The sequence below is a fragment of the Lepidochelys kempii genome, chromosome 1 (assembly GCF_965140265.1).
Source record: "Lepidochelys kempii isolate rLepKem1 chromosome 1, rLepKem1.hap2, whole genome shotgun sequence".
Classification (NCBI taxonomy): Eukaryota; Metazoa; Chordata; order Testudines; family Cheloniidae; genus Lepidochelys; species Lepidochelys kempii.
The window spans coordinates 34,249,397-34,267,448 of NC_133256.1; the positions used below are offsets into that span (position 1 = coordinate 34,249,397).

At 40.5% G+C, this 18,052-nt stretch overlaps 1 protein-coding gene across 8 annotated transcripts in view; it reads left to right on the top strand.

Moving 5' to 3' along the window:
* Positions 1–2,292: 2,292 nt before the first annotated feature.
* The window catches only part of GRIA4 (glutamate ionotropic receptor AMPA type subunit 4), a 276,316-nt gene continuing 260,556 nt past the window's right edge, over positions 2,293–18,052 (top strand). For 7 of the 8 annotated variants that reach the window (XM_073338501.1, XM_073338538.1, XM_073338548.1 and 4 more), the window contains exons 1-2: positions 2,579–3,005; positions 4,118–4,276. In XM_073338501.1, the coding sequence (XP_073194602.1) occupies positions 2,918–3,005; positions 4,118–4,276 (247 nt within the window). In that variant the 5' untranslated portion in view covers positions 2,579–2,917. Of the gene's footprint in view, positions 2,365–2,578; positions 3,006–4,117; positions 4,277–18,052 lie in introns of those variants that run through there. The other variant, XM_073338510.1, reaches the window with a different exon arrangement.

Sequence of the window (18,052 nt, forward strand, 5' to 3'; positions counted from 1 at the left end):
AGAAAATCCAAGAGCAAAAGGAGTTCAGGAGAGCTGGCAGTTTCTCAAGGAGACCATATTAAAAGCTCAATTGCAAACTATCCCAATGTGAAGGAGAGTTAGGAATAATAGTAAGAGGCCAATATGGCTCCATCAGGAGCTCTGTAATGACCTGAAAATCAAAAAGAAATCCTACAAAAAGTGGAAATATGAACAAATTGCTAAGGAGAGGTACAAAAGAATAGCACAAGCATGTAAGAACAAAATCAAAAAGGCTAAGGCACCAAGTGAATTTCACCTAGCAAGGGACATAGGCATAAGTAAAGGTTCTTTAAATACATTAGGAGCAAGAGAAATATGAAGGAAACTGTAGCTCATCTACATAGCGGGAAAGGAGAGCTAATAACTGATGACATCAAGAAAGCTGAGGTGTTTGATGGCTATTTTGCTTCAGTCTTCACTAAAAACATTAATGGTGACTTTTACTCAACAAAATGTTTATAAATCACCAGGGCCTGCTAAAATTAATCCTTGGGTACTTAAGGAATTAGCTAAAGAAATCTCGGACTCATTAGCAATTATTTTTGCGAACTCCTGGAGGATGGGTGAGGTTCCAGAAGACTGGAGAAGGGCAAACATAGTATCTATCTTTAAACAAAGAGGATCCAGGGAATTATATACCTGTCAGCCTAACTTTGATACCTGGAAAGACACTGGAAGAAATTATTAAGCAATCAATTTGTAAGCATGTGGAGGATAATAGGGTTATAAGAAATAGCCAGAACAAATCAAGAACAAATACTGCCAAGCCAACCTTTCCTCCTTTGAAAAGGTTATGTACATAGTGGATATGGGGAAGCAGTAGACATGAACATTCGTGACTTTTAGTAAGGCTTTTGATGCAGTCCCACATGCCATTCTCATAAACAAACGGGAAATGAGGTCTAAATGAATTTACTATAAGGTGGGTGTGCAACAGGTTGAAAGACCCTATTCAAAGAGTAGTTACTAATGATTCACTGTCAAACTGGCCAGGTGTATCTAGTGAGGTCCCATAGGGGTCAGTCATGGGTCAGGTAATAGTCAATATTTTAACTATTGACTTGGATAATGGAGTGGAGAATATAAAATACTTTAAAAAATTGCAAATGACACCTGGGAGGGGTTGCAAGCACTTTGGAGGACAGATTAGAATTCAAAATGACCTTGACAAACTGGAGAGTTTATTGAATTTCATCTTGCTGAATTCAGAACAAGACAAGTGGGAGGGAAAAATCAAATGCACAATTATAACCTGGGGAATAACTGGCTAAGTGGTAGTACTGCTGGGGGTTATAGTGGATCACAAAATGAATATCAGTCAGCTATGTGATACAGCTATGAAAAAGGTTATTATTCTGGGTTGTATTAACAGAATTGTCATATGTCAGACACGGGAGGTTATTGTCCCTGGCACTGGTGAGACCTCAGGTGGAGTACTGTGTCCAATTCAGGGTGACACACTTTAGGACAGATGTAAACAAATAGGCAAGAGTCAAAAGGAAAGCAACAAAAATGGTTTAAGATTTAGAAAACTAGACCTCTGAAGAAAGGTTACAAAAACAAACAAACCTGGACATGTTTAGTCTTAAGAAAAGAAGATTGAGGGGTGATTTGATAACTTTCTTCAAATGTGTTAACAGCTGTTATAAAAAGGATGTGATCAACTGTTTTCCATGTCCACTGAACATAGGACAAGAAGTAATAGGCTTATTTTGCAGCAAGGGAGATTTAGGTTAGATATTAGGAAAAAAACATTGTAAGTGTAAGGGTAATTAAGGTCAGGAACAGGCTTCCAAGGGAGATTTTGTAATCCCCATTACTGGAGGTTTTTAAGAACAGGTTGGACAAACACCTATCAGGGATAATCTAGGTTTACTTGGTCCTGCCAGAGCACAGGGGACTGGACTAGCTGACCGCTCCAGGTCTCTTGTGGACCTACATTTCTGTGATTCTCTGATCTTGCATTCATTATTAAATATCAATTATTATTAATGAGATCAGCATCCTTCTCCTTCCCTCTCCCTCCCCCTCAGAGTAAGTTGCTCATCCTGTCCCCCTATTGCCCACAGTAGCCTCAGGAGAGTGTAGGAAAGGGCTACTGATAGCAATGAAGCAGCAGTGACCTTGGTTACCCCCTAAGCCTTCTCTCCCCCTCGTCTGTCATCCCCTCTCCTTTCACCCCCTCTTCAGCAGAATTTGCTCAGTGGACTCTCCCGCCCCGGGTTGCTGCAGTATCTGAAGTCCCACGTTTGCTGTGAGGGCTGTGCCTAAGAGCAGGACTTGGCTGCAAAAGAAGGGCTCCGTTCTCCTGGGGACAAACTTCACTGCTGCTGCTCTAGCCGGGTGTGTATACGCTGGTGGGAGAGAGAAGGCGCATCCCCCTTGCCGTCCTCCGGAGCCTCGGCTCCTGTGGTTGCGCTTTATTTATGTGTGGCTCGTTTAGGGAGTGGGGTGCGCTGGAGAGAGACCGAGGAAGCCGTGTGTGTGCGTGCGCGCGCGCCTCTCTCTCTCTCTCCCTCTCTCTGCTTGTGTTTATGGGAGGGGGAGGGAGGGGAGATAGCGCATGTCTCCTCTCTCAGTGCAGCCACTAGACGCTCCCACCACCACCAAACTCTCCACCATCTTTTGCATGTGCAACATTTGCAGCCGGACAGAAACCTCTCCCAGGGCTATGGAGACTGCGGGAAAAATCCGGCTCAGCAGGATGGATTGCTAAATTTAAAGAAAAAAGAAAGGAGGGGAAAAAAGTCTTCTCTTTTCTCTTCCCCCTCCCCTTTGAATTCATTTTTATTCTTAATTTTGTTTGTAGCCACCTCGTCCTCAATGCCTCTCTGAGCAGCATCTAGCGAGAGAGAGAGAAAGAGAGAGAAGGAGATACAGAGAGGCAAAAGAGAAGATGAGGATTATTTGCAGACAGCTTGTCTTCTTGTTTTCTGGCTTTTGGGGACTAGCAATGGGAGCTTTTCCTAGCAGTGTGCAAATAGGTAAGCGCTGCATTGGGCTGGGTGCATGTGTCAAGTGTTACAATCCTTTCCAAAGTGAGTTGGACACCAGGGGCTGAATGAAGCTGCAAGATTTCTCCCTCTACCCCCCTTCTTTAACCCCCCCCCCTCCGGAAAGAGTGTGTGTGTGTGTGTTTGTACGGGGTGAGGGTGTACGGAGAGGGGTTGGTTTTCTTTGGGAAAATACATTTAAACTCAGTGATCCTTGGGGAGGGGGTTGTGCGGCATTAGAATAAGTTGTGAAGATCTCCCCCTCCCCACCCCACCCCACCCCACCCCGCGCGCTCTTTAAGTGCGACCCCGCTATTCCTTCTGCTTCTTGGAGGGATGGCGAGTTGTTTGAAAGCCGCTTTCCCATGCACTGGCCGGTGCAGGAGCTTATTTGCCATGGGGAGCGAGATGCTGCTGGCTTTTCCTTTCCCTTTCCGTAGTTTGAAAGTTTAGGATTGTGGGTTGTGCCCCCCCCCCCCCCCCCCGCTCCTGTGTCCCTCTCCCCACCCGTCCCCACTCGCTCGCCCTCTCGCTCGTTTCCCCTTCCCTTCTTTTCTGACGGGGCGCAGTTATTTGAATTCCTTCCAGCTCAGCTCCATCACTGCATCGCTTCTCGTGCGCTCCGAAAGACGCCGCTCCCTGCCCGCACCTGGGCTGCGGAGGAGCAAAGTTCATTACCTGCCAGTTCAGTACAGAGCCTCCTTCTTTCTAATCGAAGAAGCTTCGCTCTCCTCCATCTGCCCGCCGCTGAAGGCGGAGGAGGATGCTGAGGAGCTGATTTAGCAGTGCGTCCAGTATCCTGGAGATGGAGGCTAAATGGTTTCAAAGGTCGCTGCAATCATGACAAATCTGGGTATTTCAGTATGAAAGGCTGGGAACCGCGGAAGCAGGAATAGAGCCCGAATGCAGCTGGGAGCTTCACATCGCTTTAGGACAGTGATTTAAGGTGGTGGCTGTGCTTATGAATATGATTAGCTCATGTATCCCTCGACCTGCTAGGACCAGTATTACGGAGTAGCTTTGGGAGAGGTAGTTGGCTGGTTTCATAGTACAGTGATTGGCTTGTGAATAATTGACTCTTGCTTCCTTTGCTGTTCTTGTAGGTGGTCTCTTCATCAGAAACACAGATCAGGAATATACTGCTTTTCGATTAGCCATTTTTCTTCATAATACCAGCCCCAACGCCTCTGAAGCACCTTTTAATTTGGTTCCTCACGTAGACAACATTGAAACAGCTAACAGCTTTGCTGTAACAAATGCCTGTAAGTAAATGTGCCATTGATCTGGCCAAGTTATGAGTAAATTACAGTGAAATTAAGAGGAGACCACATCATTACCTTGTATAAAACAATCTATTTCAAGTCAGCTGCTCTGTTAGAAAAAGGGGGGGGATAAGAATTCCCCTTAGTTTCTAACCTTAGCAACATCCCCTTTCCTGCTTTGTGCTGACTAACTGAATGTGACATTTACTTTAGTGTTATTACTGTAGTTTCTTGCTTTCTGGTTTCTATGGAGATGGATTTTGCTGTTGTAAAGAAAAATTGTGAATTATGAATGTCTCTGATGCTGTTAGGCATGGCACGTCTTGCTTGCATTTGAAAAGACACCATAATATTTGTGATCACAAGTGCTCTTCTCATGGCTAAAAGGGGACAGTGAAGCAATGGTGTGCAGGATAATATATTTGAGGAGGTTGACGCTGCAGTTCATCTAGTGATGTCACTTGAGCCTGCCCTGCTCTTATATTCTGGGTTGTAAATGTCTCTTATTATCTCCTAATGCATACATCCTGTGGGTATGTCTCCATACAGCCACACATTGGTGCCAGATCAAGTTAGCATCCGATCTACTTGATTTCACAAACCACTCCAACTGGAACAATTACTCCCCTCCCCCAGTCTGTGCACACTTTCTCGTTAAAAAGAGATGCTCTTGCGAATATGGGATACATATTTTTTTTAAAATAGAGTATAGCTGAACTTCCACGTTTCCTCGGATTCCTTCAACACTGGGTAGACGCTTAAAGCTACTTAATGTCTGAGGGTGGGGAAGCATTTGTGTTTCTGTTCATCTAAGTTGGACTTCATAAGAGGTATTCATTTTACAGTGTAGGGCAAAATGATTTAGTGGTACATAGCTAAATACCACGAAAATCGCTGCTTCTTCTGTATACATATTTCAGGATTCAAATTCCATGTTTTTTCTCAGTGGTTTCCCAAGAATGAATTGCCCCAGGAACTAGGAGCACTGAGCATCATTGCTAAGAGAGAATTCAAAATAGAAACAGATTGGAGAAGGTTTTTCTGTTCAGTGTGCCTTTAAAACACATACAATATTTCTTAAGTTATCTGGGTTCTCACATCCATCTCTTTCATACTTTTAATATATGTGTATTGTATGTACAGCACACTTCACATTTTAGAACCTATGGGATGCCTGTTAAATGTATTTATATAATCCTTTGCTACTCCAATCTTCAGATGACTGTGTCACCTCATTTAACAAGAAAAGCTTTTATGTTGCCAAAATGGCACCAGTGCATATATACAGAAAAGATTTATGCCCCCGAGTGTGAATTCTGTATTAAGCAAGGTATTAGTTATGTTTAATGCTAAAATCAACTCCAAATAAGTAAAGGAGAAAGGAGTTTTAAAAAGTGCTTTTAAAAGTAGATAGAATATTAGATCCACCCAGGTGTATTTCACTGAGAAATAGTGCATTGCATATGACCTTTTGCCGGCACTGCTCATTTATTATTGATTTAGAATTGATGCAGTGGATTTTGAAATATTTTTTGTTTTAGTTTTTGGTTTTTCTAAGCATTTGTACCTTAAATTTAATAATTATAACTAAAACCAGTTGTCTGTGAATCTGCCTTCACTTCAGTCCTTCCAGATGATTTTAATGGCTGTTATTAAACTTTAAGCCCAAAACTATTGCACACACTATTAGGTAGAACAATACTGGGTTTAATAATAACTCTGATTTGCATACATTTTAAAACCATTATCTATGACTGCACTACTTCTGCATATAAGACCAACATTTTAGGTACCAAAAGTATGTTCTCTAACTTCCTCTTCATTTAAACTATTCACAGTTGCTCCTTTAGCTCTCTTTCCACCATCTTCCCATTATGTTGTGTTTAGTTTGCATTATTTTAACTGATGAAAAAATGGTTCCTTTATATTTGCTGTCACTTATGGAAAGAGTGACTCATACCCTGATCAAAATTACAACAAAATGTATAGCGAAGATAGTCTTGCAGTTCTAAGCAATTTAGTGATTCATAGATGATAAATATGGACAATATACAGAAATGAAAAAACAAACAAGTATATGTAATTATACATATGTCTGCATGCATTTGGTAGCCCCAACTCTGCAGGCCTTATTCAGGCAAATCTCCCACTTAAATCAATATGTATTTTTATCCAAACAGTAGTAATTATATTTGTCATATTTTACAGTTCTCTGTGCCAACAGGTCTAATTGTGTTTATTGTATTTATTTTTGTCTAAGATATTTGAATAGTGGGGAATATATTTTTTTAAAAGTGCCCCTCCCAATGAAGTACAGGCAAACTGACTGACAAATGAATGAACATATCGCATGTCCCTTAAGCTAAATATGAGCAGAATCCTGCAAAAATCAATTGTCTGATAGCTGGAGGACACAGGCGTCCATGTGATTGAATTTGTTGGGTTGACAGAGGCTTCCAAAGCACAGATGTGTGAGATTGTCTAACCTAATTAAAGATAAAAAGTCTGCATTAAGTAGTATCATAGCAATCCATGGCAATTCATATAGATAGATAGATAGATGAAATAATGCCTCTGTACTAAACCAATGTGGAAATACTGGCTTTGGCTCTTATCGTTGTATAGAATTAAATTAGAGCACACACGCCTCAAAATGATACAGTACAATAGCCTTAAAGCTACTAGACGGAAATGAATATTCATGTGAGGTCAAGCGTAAAGATGTAAGACGTGACCAGTTAGCTTTATTTTCATTTCTATTTCACTGCAGAGGTGACTCGTAAAACTGCAGTGTTTGGCCCATTACATGTATTAAGGACAATAAACAGGACATATTAAAGGTTTATGGCTTGTATGTTGGTCGAATCATGTTAAATCATGTGAATATTTTGTTTGTCTTTCCAATAGACTAAAACAGTTGAGTGTCTGCTTCCTATGTACCATGATGTTTATCCAGGAACACTTTGGAATTGAAGGTTTCAGAGTAACACCCGTGTTAGTCTGTATTCGCAAAAAGAATAGGAGTACTTGTGGCACCTTAGAGACTAACCAATTTATTTGAGCATAAGCTTTCATGAGCTTATGCTCAAATAAATTGGTTAGTCTCTAAGGTGCCACAAGTACTCCTTTTCTTTTTGGAATTGTAATCTTTCTCTGTGTTCAGTTTATATACATTGTGCTTGTCTGTCTTTGTTTTGGCTTTTAAGAGCCCCAGAACCATCACATTTTTTCTTATAAATCATGCATTCTTGAGAAACAGGTCATTTTATCAGACAGATTTTATTGTAGTTCAAATAAAATGGACCTGATTTGCACCAGCTTGGGTTTACCCCCTGTGCTGGTGTCTTATTTAAATCCTTTAAATTACATGCATTATTCAGAGAATCTCTTTTACTGACAGAGGGAACTGAAATTATTGCAAAACATGGATCTTACAAGATTTTGACTCATCAGAACACAATAAACATAAAAAAGTTGTAATATTTGACTAATACCATACATTTGTTTGCACAATATATGCAGACGCTTTTGCCTGTGATTAAAGGTCCAACTTCAATTATGTTTCACATATAAGAGTTATGCATTTATTTTTGGAGCGGATAGTACATATTTATTCTTTAGCTAAATGTAAAAGGACGTCTTTCATTACATGCTATCCTCTATATTTCACTAATGCACTTCAACAATTCTATCAACATAATATGACCAGGTTTTAAAGCCATTTGAATACTTTAGAGAAACAGCTGAAGTTGTATAATTGCTACAAAAAGCAATTTGCCCACCAGAAGTATCCATGTCTTGTGCTGTGGGTATGGATATTTTTCAGCTGCAATATTAAAGCCTCTTAATGAATAGCCAGTCTTGCAATGCTAGTGGAGGACAATGCTGAATCAGAAAAAAGTAATATTGAAAAAGTGTGGACAACATTTTTCCAAAAGTAAAGTCTTTCCTGAGAGCCGCAGGTTTCCTTCACGTGCACTCTTAGCCAGATCAATACATTAGTGATAAGTAGCATATTTGCCAAATTGGCCACTCTTCTACCAGACCCCACATTATTCTGCTCTTAACCATGACTTTAATCTCAGACAGACAATATCCAGCAAAGGATAGAACTTTTTGTTTATTGAGTATCACCTGGTAAGGAAAAAACAGGAGCTTATTTTCTGTAAGAAAATTCCATAGGTTGGACTAAATTTCCTGTTTCTCCAGGAGTTTTAATTTTTGCTGGTTCTGTTTTAGAATGTAGTGCTGCTGACTAATGCAGAACTGATGGCCCTACAAACAGAGAGGGTCTGATCCTGTCTCACTGAAATGAACAGAAGCTCACCATTGACTTCAGAGTGCAGGATCAGACCGCATACAGAACAGATAGGCAGAGTGCATGCTTCCCTGCTCACACTGGTCTGTGAATGTGCATTACCCTGACCTTGGAGCAGTTGGGGCTGGGAGGGTAGTGTGGTGTCTATGTCCTTCGCATGACAGGCCTTTCTGCTAACACTTTCAAAAGGATTACCAATCGGATTTAACTATAATGCTGGTTTTAAATTGTGGATATCTATCAATTTAACTTATTTTACATAAGCCACCAAAGAGCCCTTAGGAAGTATCAGCTTTCATTTGCCAAGCTGCCTAGCAATGGGATTTTCATTAAATTTGCTTATTAACTCAGTTTAAACAATTACACCTCAGTTCAGCACTAGGAGTGTGACCATCAATTAATAATCAACTTTGTTTAAAAACATAGTGGTGTTCTTTAATTAGGGATCAAGGCTGTGTGGGTCTGACTGGCAAATTACTTATTTTGCCCTCAAGAATAGTACAATATTCCCAATGGCTAAGATCTGGGGTGTACTGAAAATTAGTACAGTATACACAAGTTTAAACTGCAGGGGTAAATATTTGTGTCAGATGCACAGAAGGCTAACTTTGTTGTTAAAATCCTGTTTCAGAAGGATTAGATCTCTTACAAAATCCCATTCCAAAATGATTTTTTTTTTTTTTTTTTTTTTTAGTAAATGAACTTTATTGCAAATGAGACCCTTATTACTTAAACTGATCTCTTGCATGATTTCTTTAACTATCACTTGCTGGTAGATTCAAAGAACATAGCTGCTGCTGACTTTAAGAGGAGTTATGTACACACGTGCGGAGAACAAATTCCTCACAGAGAAAATGTCTTAGCTTAAGTGTTTGTTTGCATGCTCTCTGTGAAACAATTCTGCTGCAGACAACAAATCCACCTTCAATCGTTCCACTTTTAAAATAAGGATTTAGTTTGCAAGGTTATTTTCAGGAAAATAAATTATCTGGCCTTCACTAAAACATAGTAAAATTTCCTCAGTGAGAATTCAAAAAGAAATTCTCCGCTGGCATGAAATAAGGCATTCATCATAACTTTCTTCATTTTATTGGATTGACTAAAAGTATAACCTCAGGAGCATTGTTACAGGATACAAAAATCATTTCATCTTCCTTTTGGTAGGATTAGTAGGAAAGATTCAGTTTCTCTATTTCTTCTGCAGATGCCAGTGCAATGCAGTCCCTCTTGCTCAGAATGAAGTAGTTTAACAAGTAAATTAAACTGATTCACTTCAGCAATCTCAGGGCACATCTACACTATGGGTGCTACAGCTTCCTGCATTGACGGAAGGGGTTTGTCCATCAATGTAGGTAAATCCACGTAACCAAGCAGCAATAGCTAGGTTGACAGAAGAACTCTTTCGTTGACCCAGCTGCATCTGCATTGGATATTAGGTCGGCTTAACTATGGTGCCCAGGGGTGTTACTTTTTCATGCCGCTGATTGATGTAGCTATGTCAATCTAAATTTTAGGTAAGACCAGTCAAAAGAGCTCGTGCACTTCATTTTTAGGTCATGATTGTTTTGAGATTGTTCCTGAAAGGGGGAAGCAGTCTGCTTCCGTTTCTGAACAATTTGGGGTCATTCTGGGTGAATTGTGCCGCTCCCGATTTGAAGCCGGTGAACTTGTCTGGATTTCCAGAATTTACTTCTATTTGATAATACGGAAGCCGCAGATTGCACACTGGGAGAATGTGTGCTGAAAGAGCTTAAGCATTTAACTGCAGCACATTTAGCAAATTGCTGCATCACCTTTCTAATCAATGTGAGGCTTTTTAACCATTCTTGCACCAGTGGATGAAATGGAGCAGCCTTGGTGTGTAGTAGAGTGTGGAGTGTGCTCTTTAATAGTTGTTTACACTATTCTTTCAGCAATAGCATCATCATTTACATTCACCTGTTATTATTTATGATTTAAAAGGGATGGGCCAAATATTCCTCTCGTTTGGGTCTTGTTCCTGCTTGATGTTAATGGGAGTTTTATCATTGATTTCAAGTGATGGCATATCAGAGCAAGCCTGATGAAGTCAAAGAGCTTGCACCAGTGTAACTAAGAAGCAGATTTGAGCTGTGCTGTAGATTTCAATGTGCTGTAGTGTGTTGTTGGCTTAGGGCTAAAATTTTGGACTAGTACTGCACAATATCATGCTCTCTGTTAGCATGTCTAGTACCTTCTACTACTTATACAGGCAAAACCATACATCAGTTATCTGTATTAATGTGTGAAGACAGAGGGATATATTCTTGGTTCATTTACACCCATTGTAAATGGAGTAATTCTACTGAACTCAATGGAATTACTCTTGATATATGCCAGTGTAATTGAGATCAGTATCTGGTCCAGAAGGTGCAATGTTTGGTTAATTTCAGGGTGTTTTATTTTCAGCAGTTCCACTAGCCATATCTCTGTTTTGCCAAAAATGTTTGTGTCTTTATGTAGTCTTACATTTTGAAATCATCAGATCTTTCGAGTGGCCTTTAAAGATTAATAATTATTGGTATGATGAATAAACAAGTATTTTATGTTCTGGGTCCTCTAAAATGTTGAGTGCCAATAGCTTCCATTGTTAGCCACCATAGTAAGATGCCAGATTTCAAAGAGAGCATATCTTCTGTTTAATCATCTAAATAGAGACCACATTTTCCAAAGTGCTTAGTATTCAGCAGCTTCTATAGCTCTCAGTGAGAGCTGCTAGGTGCTGAGTACTTTGGAATATCAGGTCCTTATGAAAAGTCTTTGGCTCTCTGTAGGTTAACTGCAGAATCTTAATAGTGTCACTTCCCTGCATGAGCTTTGTTTCTTTCATATTCTCCCTGAATGGGGAGGCTCCAGGGGAATAAGTTCAGTCTGTGTGACTTGCTCACATAACTGCTGGTTTTTTTTAAAAAAAATAGAAGGCGGGGAAATCTAAGGTGGCAATTGAGTGTCATCTTTATCTTGGCTATACAGAATAGAGACCCAACCTTTCTCCCCTCTTACTAGTTTCTCTTAGAAGTGCTGATTGTGGATAAGTTTTATGTTGACCTCACCAGGGACTATATCACGGCATATTTGTAAGCTGCTGCTATTGCTGTTTCTTGGCTAGCTACACTAATATTAACAAATTCCAATACAAAATATTGCCCCTCTTCCGATAGTGCTTATCCTGGCAAAACTCCCCGTGACTTAAACGGGAGTTTTACCTAAGTAAAGATTGCAGAATTGAGCACATTATTATTAAGCAATAATATGAATCAGATTTTACACAATGTAAACAGGTTCTCTCTGTTTTGATTAAGTGTGTAATTGTCTACTTTTAAAAATGTGTAATATGGATCATTGTTTTCTTGTGTTCCATAGTCCATTTCACCCCTGTATTCATATTCAATCATTGCTCCTGAAAAACGCAGTCTGGTGCAGTACCTTTCTGTATTCTAAAGTCATGGACATAGTGAGCGTGACTGCAGATATTTTCTATAAATACAAATAGAGCACAACAGAAATAAAAAGCACTTGAAAAAGAAAACGCACACAAGCTCATTTATTGGATGCTCTGGTGGAAAGGGGATTTGAACACATTGTGAAGACTGACATTAAATATATCGGCTTTTAGCTATTCAGAACCATTGCAGACCTTCCCTGGGATAGATTCAGTGCCTACTCTGTTTGCAGTCTTCCCACTGATATCAGTGTTTGCACAGTAATCTTGCATGCTCTTCGAGTTTGAACTTAGCTGTAAACTCAGTTTATGATTAACCAATGAATGGATGTAGAATAGGTGTTTTAGGGAGGCAGGGAAGCAGCTTGGTTAAATCGTTGAAGAGAATTCTGCCGTTGGGCAAGACAATTAATATGCCTTTGCCTCAGTTTCCACATCTTTTACATGGGGATAATAATACCTACTTTTGAAGTTTTGCGATAAGAGGCAACGTATGTATGTTTGTAGTATTATTATTTGTTTATCTTATGAGGTACTTACATTTTGACAAATTTCTTCAGTAGTTTGATACATTACACTCCATTTTCTCTTGTCAACCTTTCACTGATATAGAATGACCATCCCATCACACCTCAGAGTGGGATCTGTTTCCTCAGTGGGCAAAATGTTTCATGTAATACATATCCTGGGGAAAAGGCTGTCCTAAATCAAAGGGGCTATAAAATGTAAATTATTATTTGTCCCCAACAGTTTATTATTCATCTTTAACACTCTTAATCGACAGTGCCAGCATTCATCATACTGCTAGTTAATGTGATGTATGAGCCTGGACTGTGCTGAATTTCTGTCTGGGGAACAATATATGGTACAAGCAAAAATGCCAGTTATTTAAACACAGATACAATCATGTAAAAAGCATACATAAATATCCATAGCATACAAAAATTATATTCAAAATGTACATTGGTCTACTCAGCCCTCCCCTAAGAAGTTGATGGGGGATTAGGAGCTAGAGCTTGCAGATCTTCAGATCCTCCCTTAGTTTTTATGAATGAATCAATGGATTTTCACCTTAAGCCTGTCATTAATGGTTTCCCCCCGTTGGGCCTGGAATAGTTTAGGAATCTTTTGCTAGCAGTGAACTCAAGTCTTGATCACCACAACTTATTTAAACTCCAAAGTAAACATTTAAGGGTGGAATTTAGGAGCACAAGTCCCAATAAAAGTCAAGGGAGTTGCTCTCTTGACTAACTCAGGTGTTTTTCAAAATCAGGTTTTTCCCCAAGTGCCTAAAAAGAAGTCAGTCATGGCTGCTGTCCATTTCAGATTGGTGGTGCACCTGATTAAAGATAAGTCTGCCTAGGTCAGGTCCATGCAACAGTGTAGAAATCCATTGTGGCCTCAGTTGAGAGCCGCTTAGATTATGATTTCTTCAATTATTTTGGCTGCTCTCAGTATCCTTGCTGCTCTCAGTCCTGGGAAATTAAAGCAACAAGGTAAGAATTACCCTTTAAAAAGAAATATATTCTTATGTGAATGTCTGTGGTGTGAGCTCTTATAGAAATAAGGTGTCTGGTGGAGGCAGAGCTGGTTCAAAGCCAGTATGGGATATGCACCAATAGCTTCTGGCCACGTTCTGCTATCAGCAACACTTCAAACAAAGAAGGGCAATAAAATAAATGGTGGGGGGAAATAGCCACCCGCCCCCAAATTATGCTCTTCATAGATTCCTAGATTTTAAGATTAAAATGAATCATTATGATCATCTTGTTCGACTTCTGCATAAGAGAAGCCAAAGAACCTCACCCAGTAATTTCTGCATCAAGCCCATAACTTCTGTTGGAGCTGTAGCACATCGTTTAGAAATAAATCTGAGCTTGATTTAAAGACTTCAGATAATGGAGAATCCGTCATATCCTTCGGAAAGTTGTCGTGTCGTCATCCACATGTCATTTTGACACACCATCCACCATCTCTCCCCTTGCACTGGACATAATGGACATGCACAATAGCAAATCAACTAAAATGTCATTCTGCCTACCAGGTTTGTTATGGGTCTTATATTTAGAGAATTGTAGGTGTCAGCACAACCTTAATCCAGCTGTTGTGGTCAATACATTCTGGACCCTAAAAGATCTATAGGTGATTGGTTGTCTGTATGAATTCCCTGTCCAGAGTCAATATTGGAGGCTAAGACTTATTTAGTGGCAAGACATTTTTGCCTTATGGTGGAATAAAAAGGTTCCCTTGAGATAAACTTCCATTTGGCCCAGAGAATTGATTTTTTTTCTTCCTAAAACAGGAACATCTCCTAAACCCACAGCACAGATTTCTAAACTAGGAACCCTGGGAACAAGAGCTGAATGAATGCATCTGAAGGATATGGATGAATACTCTTGCAAATAAAACAAACTGATCCACATCACCAGTATTCACAACCGCTTTTCCTCACTTATTTGCAAATGTAACCCACTCGTCAGCGTGTGTTACATGTCCCCCCCTTTGTCTGATATGAATCTGTTACAGCTCTCAGCTACAGAGTTTGAGTGTTCAGCTTCCGATGTGAAGACCTATGCATTTAGTTGTGGATTCCTTTGTTTAATCCCTGGTGTGTCAGACAAGATGACAGCCTGCCCTCAAACTTTGTGAGGAATGAGATTTTATACACAAGAGTATTTGCAGAAAGCAAAAGCACGAATAATCGAACACTAGAAGTAACCCCATAGCCATCTTCAAATATTTGTTGAACTATTCTGAATAGCAAACAGTTTTGTACGTAGAAAGAGGGACTGACCTTTCCTGCTTATATAGCTTAAGTCATTAAATCAGGGAACTGAAACAAAGTTTGGCCATTGATCACATGGCACAAATAGCAAATCACCAACAGCAAATACTGGCAGTGTCCAGTTTGCAAACAATCCAGGGCTAAATTGTTTGCATAAATTATTCATTAAATAATTATTATTAGCACATCTGTAAATATCACGATTTGTTCATGGGTAATTCATGAACAGAAGAAATAGGCTAAATTAATGAAATAATGTCGTTACAAGGAATAATTCATTCAGCTCTTGCTAGGAATTCTGCCTGGAGATCTGGACTCCAAAGCACATGTTGTGGCAAATACTTGTCTTCAGTTCTTTAAAGACCCTGTTACAGTCAGGCCTGGCTGGTCATTAGGGTCTAATGAGTCTAAGCCCCACCAATAGTGTCACCTGATAGTAAGGATTGTGTACTGCAGGATGCATTACCACATGCTGCACAGAGCGGCTCCTGGTGAGGCTGGAACTTCTCTGATCCCTGGAGGCTGCATGTATATCTGTTCCTACTAATGGTCTTCTGGCCGTGTAGCATATAAAGTCTAGGCAGCAGAAAAGAGGAGGCACAATGGGGTGATATAGACTTTGGAGCCATTTGAGATCATATGCACATACTCCTTGCTGCCTCTGCTCTTGAATTTTCAGACCTATCAACAAGAGCGGGGGTTCTGAGCTGGGGAGGTGAGCTTCTGAGTTTGGTGGGTGTCACATGGGTAGGGAAGGAGTTCTGAGCCTGGGGATGGGTTTTGTGGAGGGGCAGGGGAGAGGGGAGGAGTGTTCTGAGTCCTGGGATGTTGGGTGGGAGAGAATTCTGATGTTTGAAAAGACTAAGGAGGAAGGGTGGAAGGGGAAGGGGTCACCAGTCCAAAGGGTGATATGTGGTCAGGTATTTCTGTGCTGGTGAGTGTGCTGGGCCGGAGGGAGCTGAGGGGATTGGGGAGGTTCAGAACTGGACGTGTGGATGGGCTGGGTTGGCAGGTTGAGTGCAGAGGGGAATGGAGGGAGCTGGCCAGTGAGGCTGTCAGTTAACAGATGTGTATGTCCAAGGGGTGGTAGGATCAGAGATAGACTACAGAAGGAGAACTTGGGAATTGGCGACAACGGTGAAGGGGTCACAGAGTAATAAATAATGTTTTCTCCCGCTCTTCCCTTTACTGTAAAGGGCCCTAGCTTTTAATTCTGAAATGGGGACAGGCTGTGAAAGGGAATGGCAATGCCCTCTTTACTTTGCATTTCCCCACCAACCTCCCCTGTCTCCCATCAGAATGCTCCCTAGTGGCATCCCTGATCAGACTGTCCATTTTTCACTTGATCAACCTGCCGACGATTGTGCATGTATAGTTGTCATAAAAATAAAGGGAAGGGTAAAACCCCTTTAAAATCCCTCCTGGCCAGAGGAAAAATCCTCTTACCTGTAAAGGGTTAAGAAGCTAAAGGTAACCTCGCTGGCACCTGACCAAAATGACCAATGAGGAGACAAGATACTTTCAAAAGCTGGGAGGAGGGAGAAAAACGGAGGGTCTGTGTCTGTCTGCATGATGCTTTTGCCGGAGACAGAACAGGAATGGAGTCTTAGAACTCAGTAAGTAATCTAGCTAGATTGTTAGAATCTATGTGTTAGATTATGATTTCTTTAAATGGGTGAGAAAATAGCTGTGCTGAATAGAATGAATATTCCTGTCTGTGTGTCTTTTTTGTAACTTAAGGTTTTGCCTAGGGGGATTCTCTATGTTTTGAATCTAATTACCCTGTAAGGTATTCACCATCCTGATTTTACAGAGGTGATTCTTTTTTTTACTTCTATTAAAAGTCTTCTTGTAAGGAAACTGAATGCTTTTTCATTGTTCTAAGATCCAAGGGTTTGGGTCTGTGGTCACCTATGCAAATTGGTAAAGATTTTTACCAAACCTTCCCCAGGAAGTGGGGTGCAAGGGGTGGGAGGATTTTTGGAGGAAAGACGTGTCCAAACTCCATTTTTTCAGGAACCCAGATAAAGTTTTGTGATGGCAGTGGAAATCCAAGGGCAAAGGGTAAAATAATTTGTACCTTGGGGAATTTTTAACCTAAGCTGGTAAAAGTAAGCTTAGGAGGTTTTCTAGGTTTGTACCTAGAGTTCAGAGTGGGGAAGGAACCTTGACAATAGTAGAGAGAATTTGCAAGCAGCAACCTCATCATTTATTTTGGGCCCTGGCTGCCAATGGATGCAGCAGAAAAGATCCTTCATGATCTCTATAATAAGTACTTGAGCGGTGCGGGAAGGTGGCAAAATGGCAGACACCTAGAGCTGGTCAAGGGAGGAATCCCCTCCCCGTCACACACAAATACACACATGGGAACAGCCAGTTCTGTTACAGATACGTCATACTGTAAAAACATTTTGCAGAATGACATTTTTTATTAGGCTTTAGCACAGAGGTCCTGTAGAACAGATAAATTGAGTCTAGATACCTACCACCATGATGGCATTAGCTGTTTAAGGAATTGGTGGGCAGAGGGGAACAGAGGGTAAATAATTTGTTTCCCTGATATGCATCAGAAAGAACTGGGGTCTTTGCAAAAGCTCAGAAAAAATTTGCCTGTTCATGCTTCCTGTCCTTCAGCATCTCTGATGGTCATCTAATGTCTCAACTCCCTCCCATCTCAGCCAGTCTGCCACTGACTCCTCCTTGATCAGTATTTTAATATTTGTAAAGGTGCGGATGGTGGTTATACCACAAAAGACAATCTATACAGATGGATTGGATTTCTCTCCTCCATTCTTCTTTGGGATTCTGACAGATCTGGAAGGAGTCCTGCATTCTCATTTCCTGATGAAAGCCTTGAGTGCTCATCATTCTTTCAGTTACTGTTTATGATAGGAATCTTCTGCACTTTAGTTCTACTGGCAAGCAGAGCTTCAGATCTTAATCGCATTTCCTTTGCCAGCCTTTTACATACTATGCTAAATGGAAAGCCAGTGAAAAGTCAGCTGAGCATTCACAATAACAGGATAATAATTATAATGCTCTATACGCATGCACAACCTGAGATTAAAATGAGGCCAGTCATGACAGTATGCATGTGAAAAGGTGCAGCTTTACCCTACATTCTATGGTCAACAGGCGCATCTGGTAATGACCATATTGTCTGGCTCCCACTGGGCTTTGGCATCATCACTTTGAGCCTAGCTGTCAACTTCT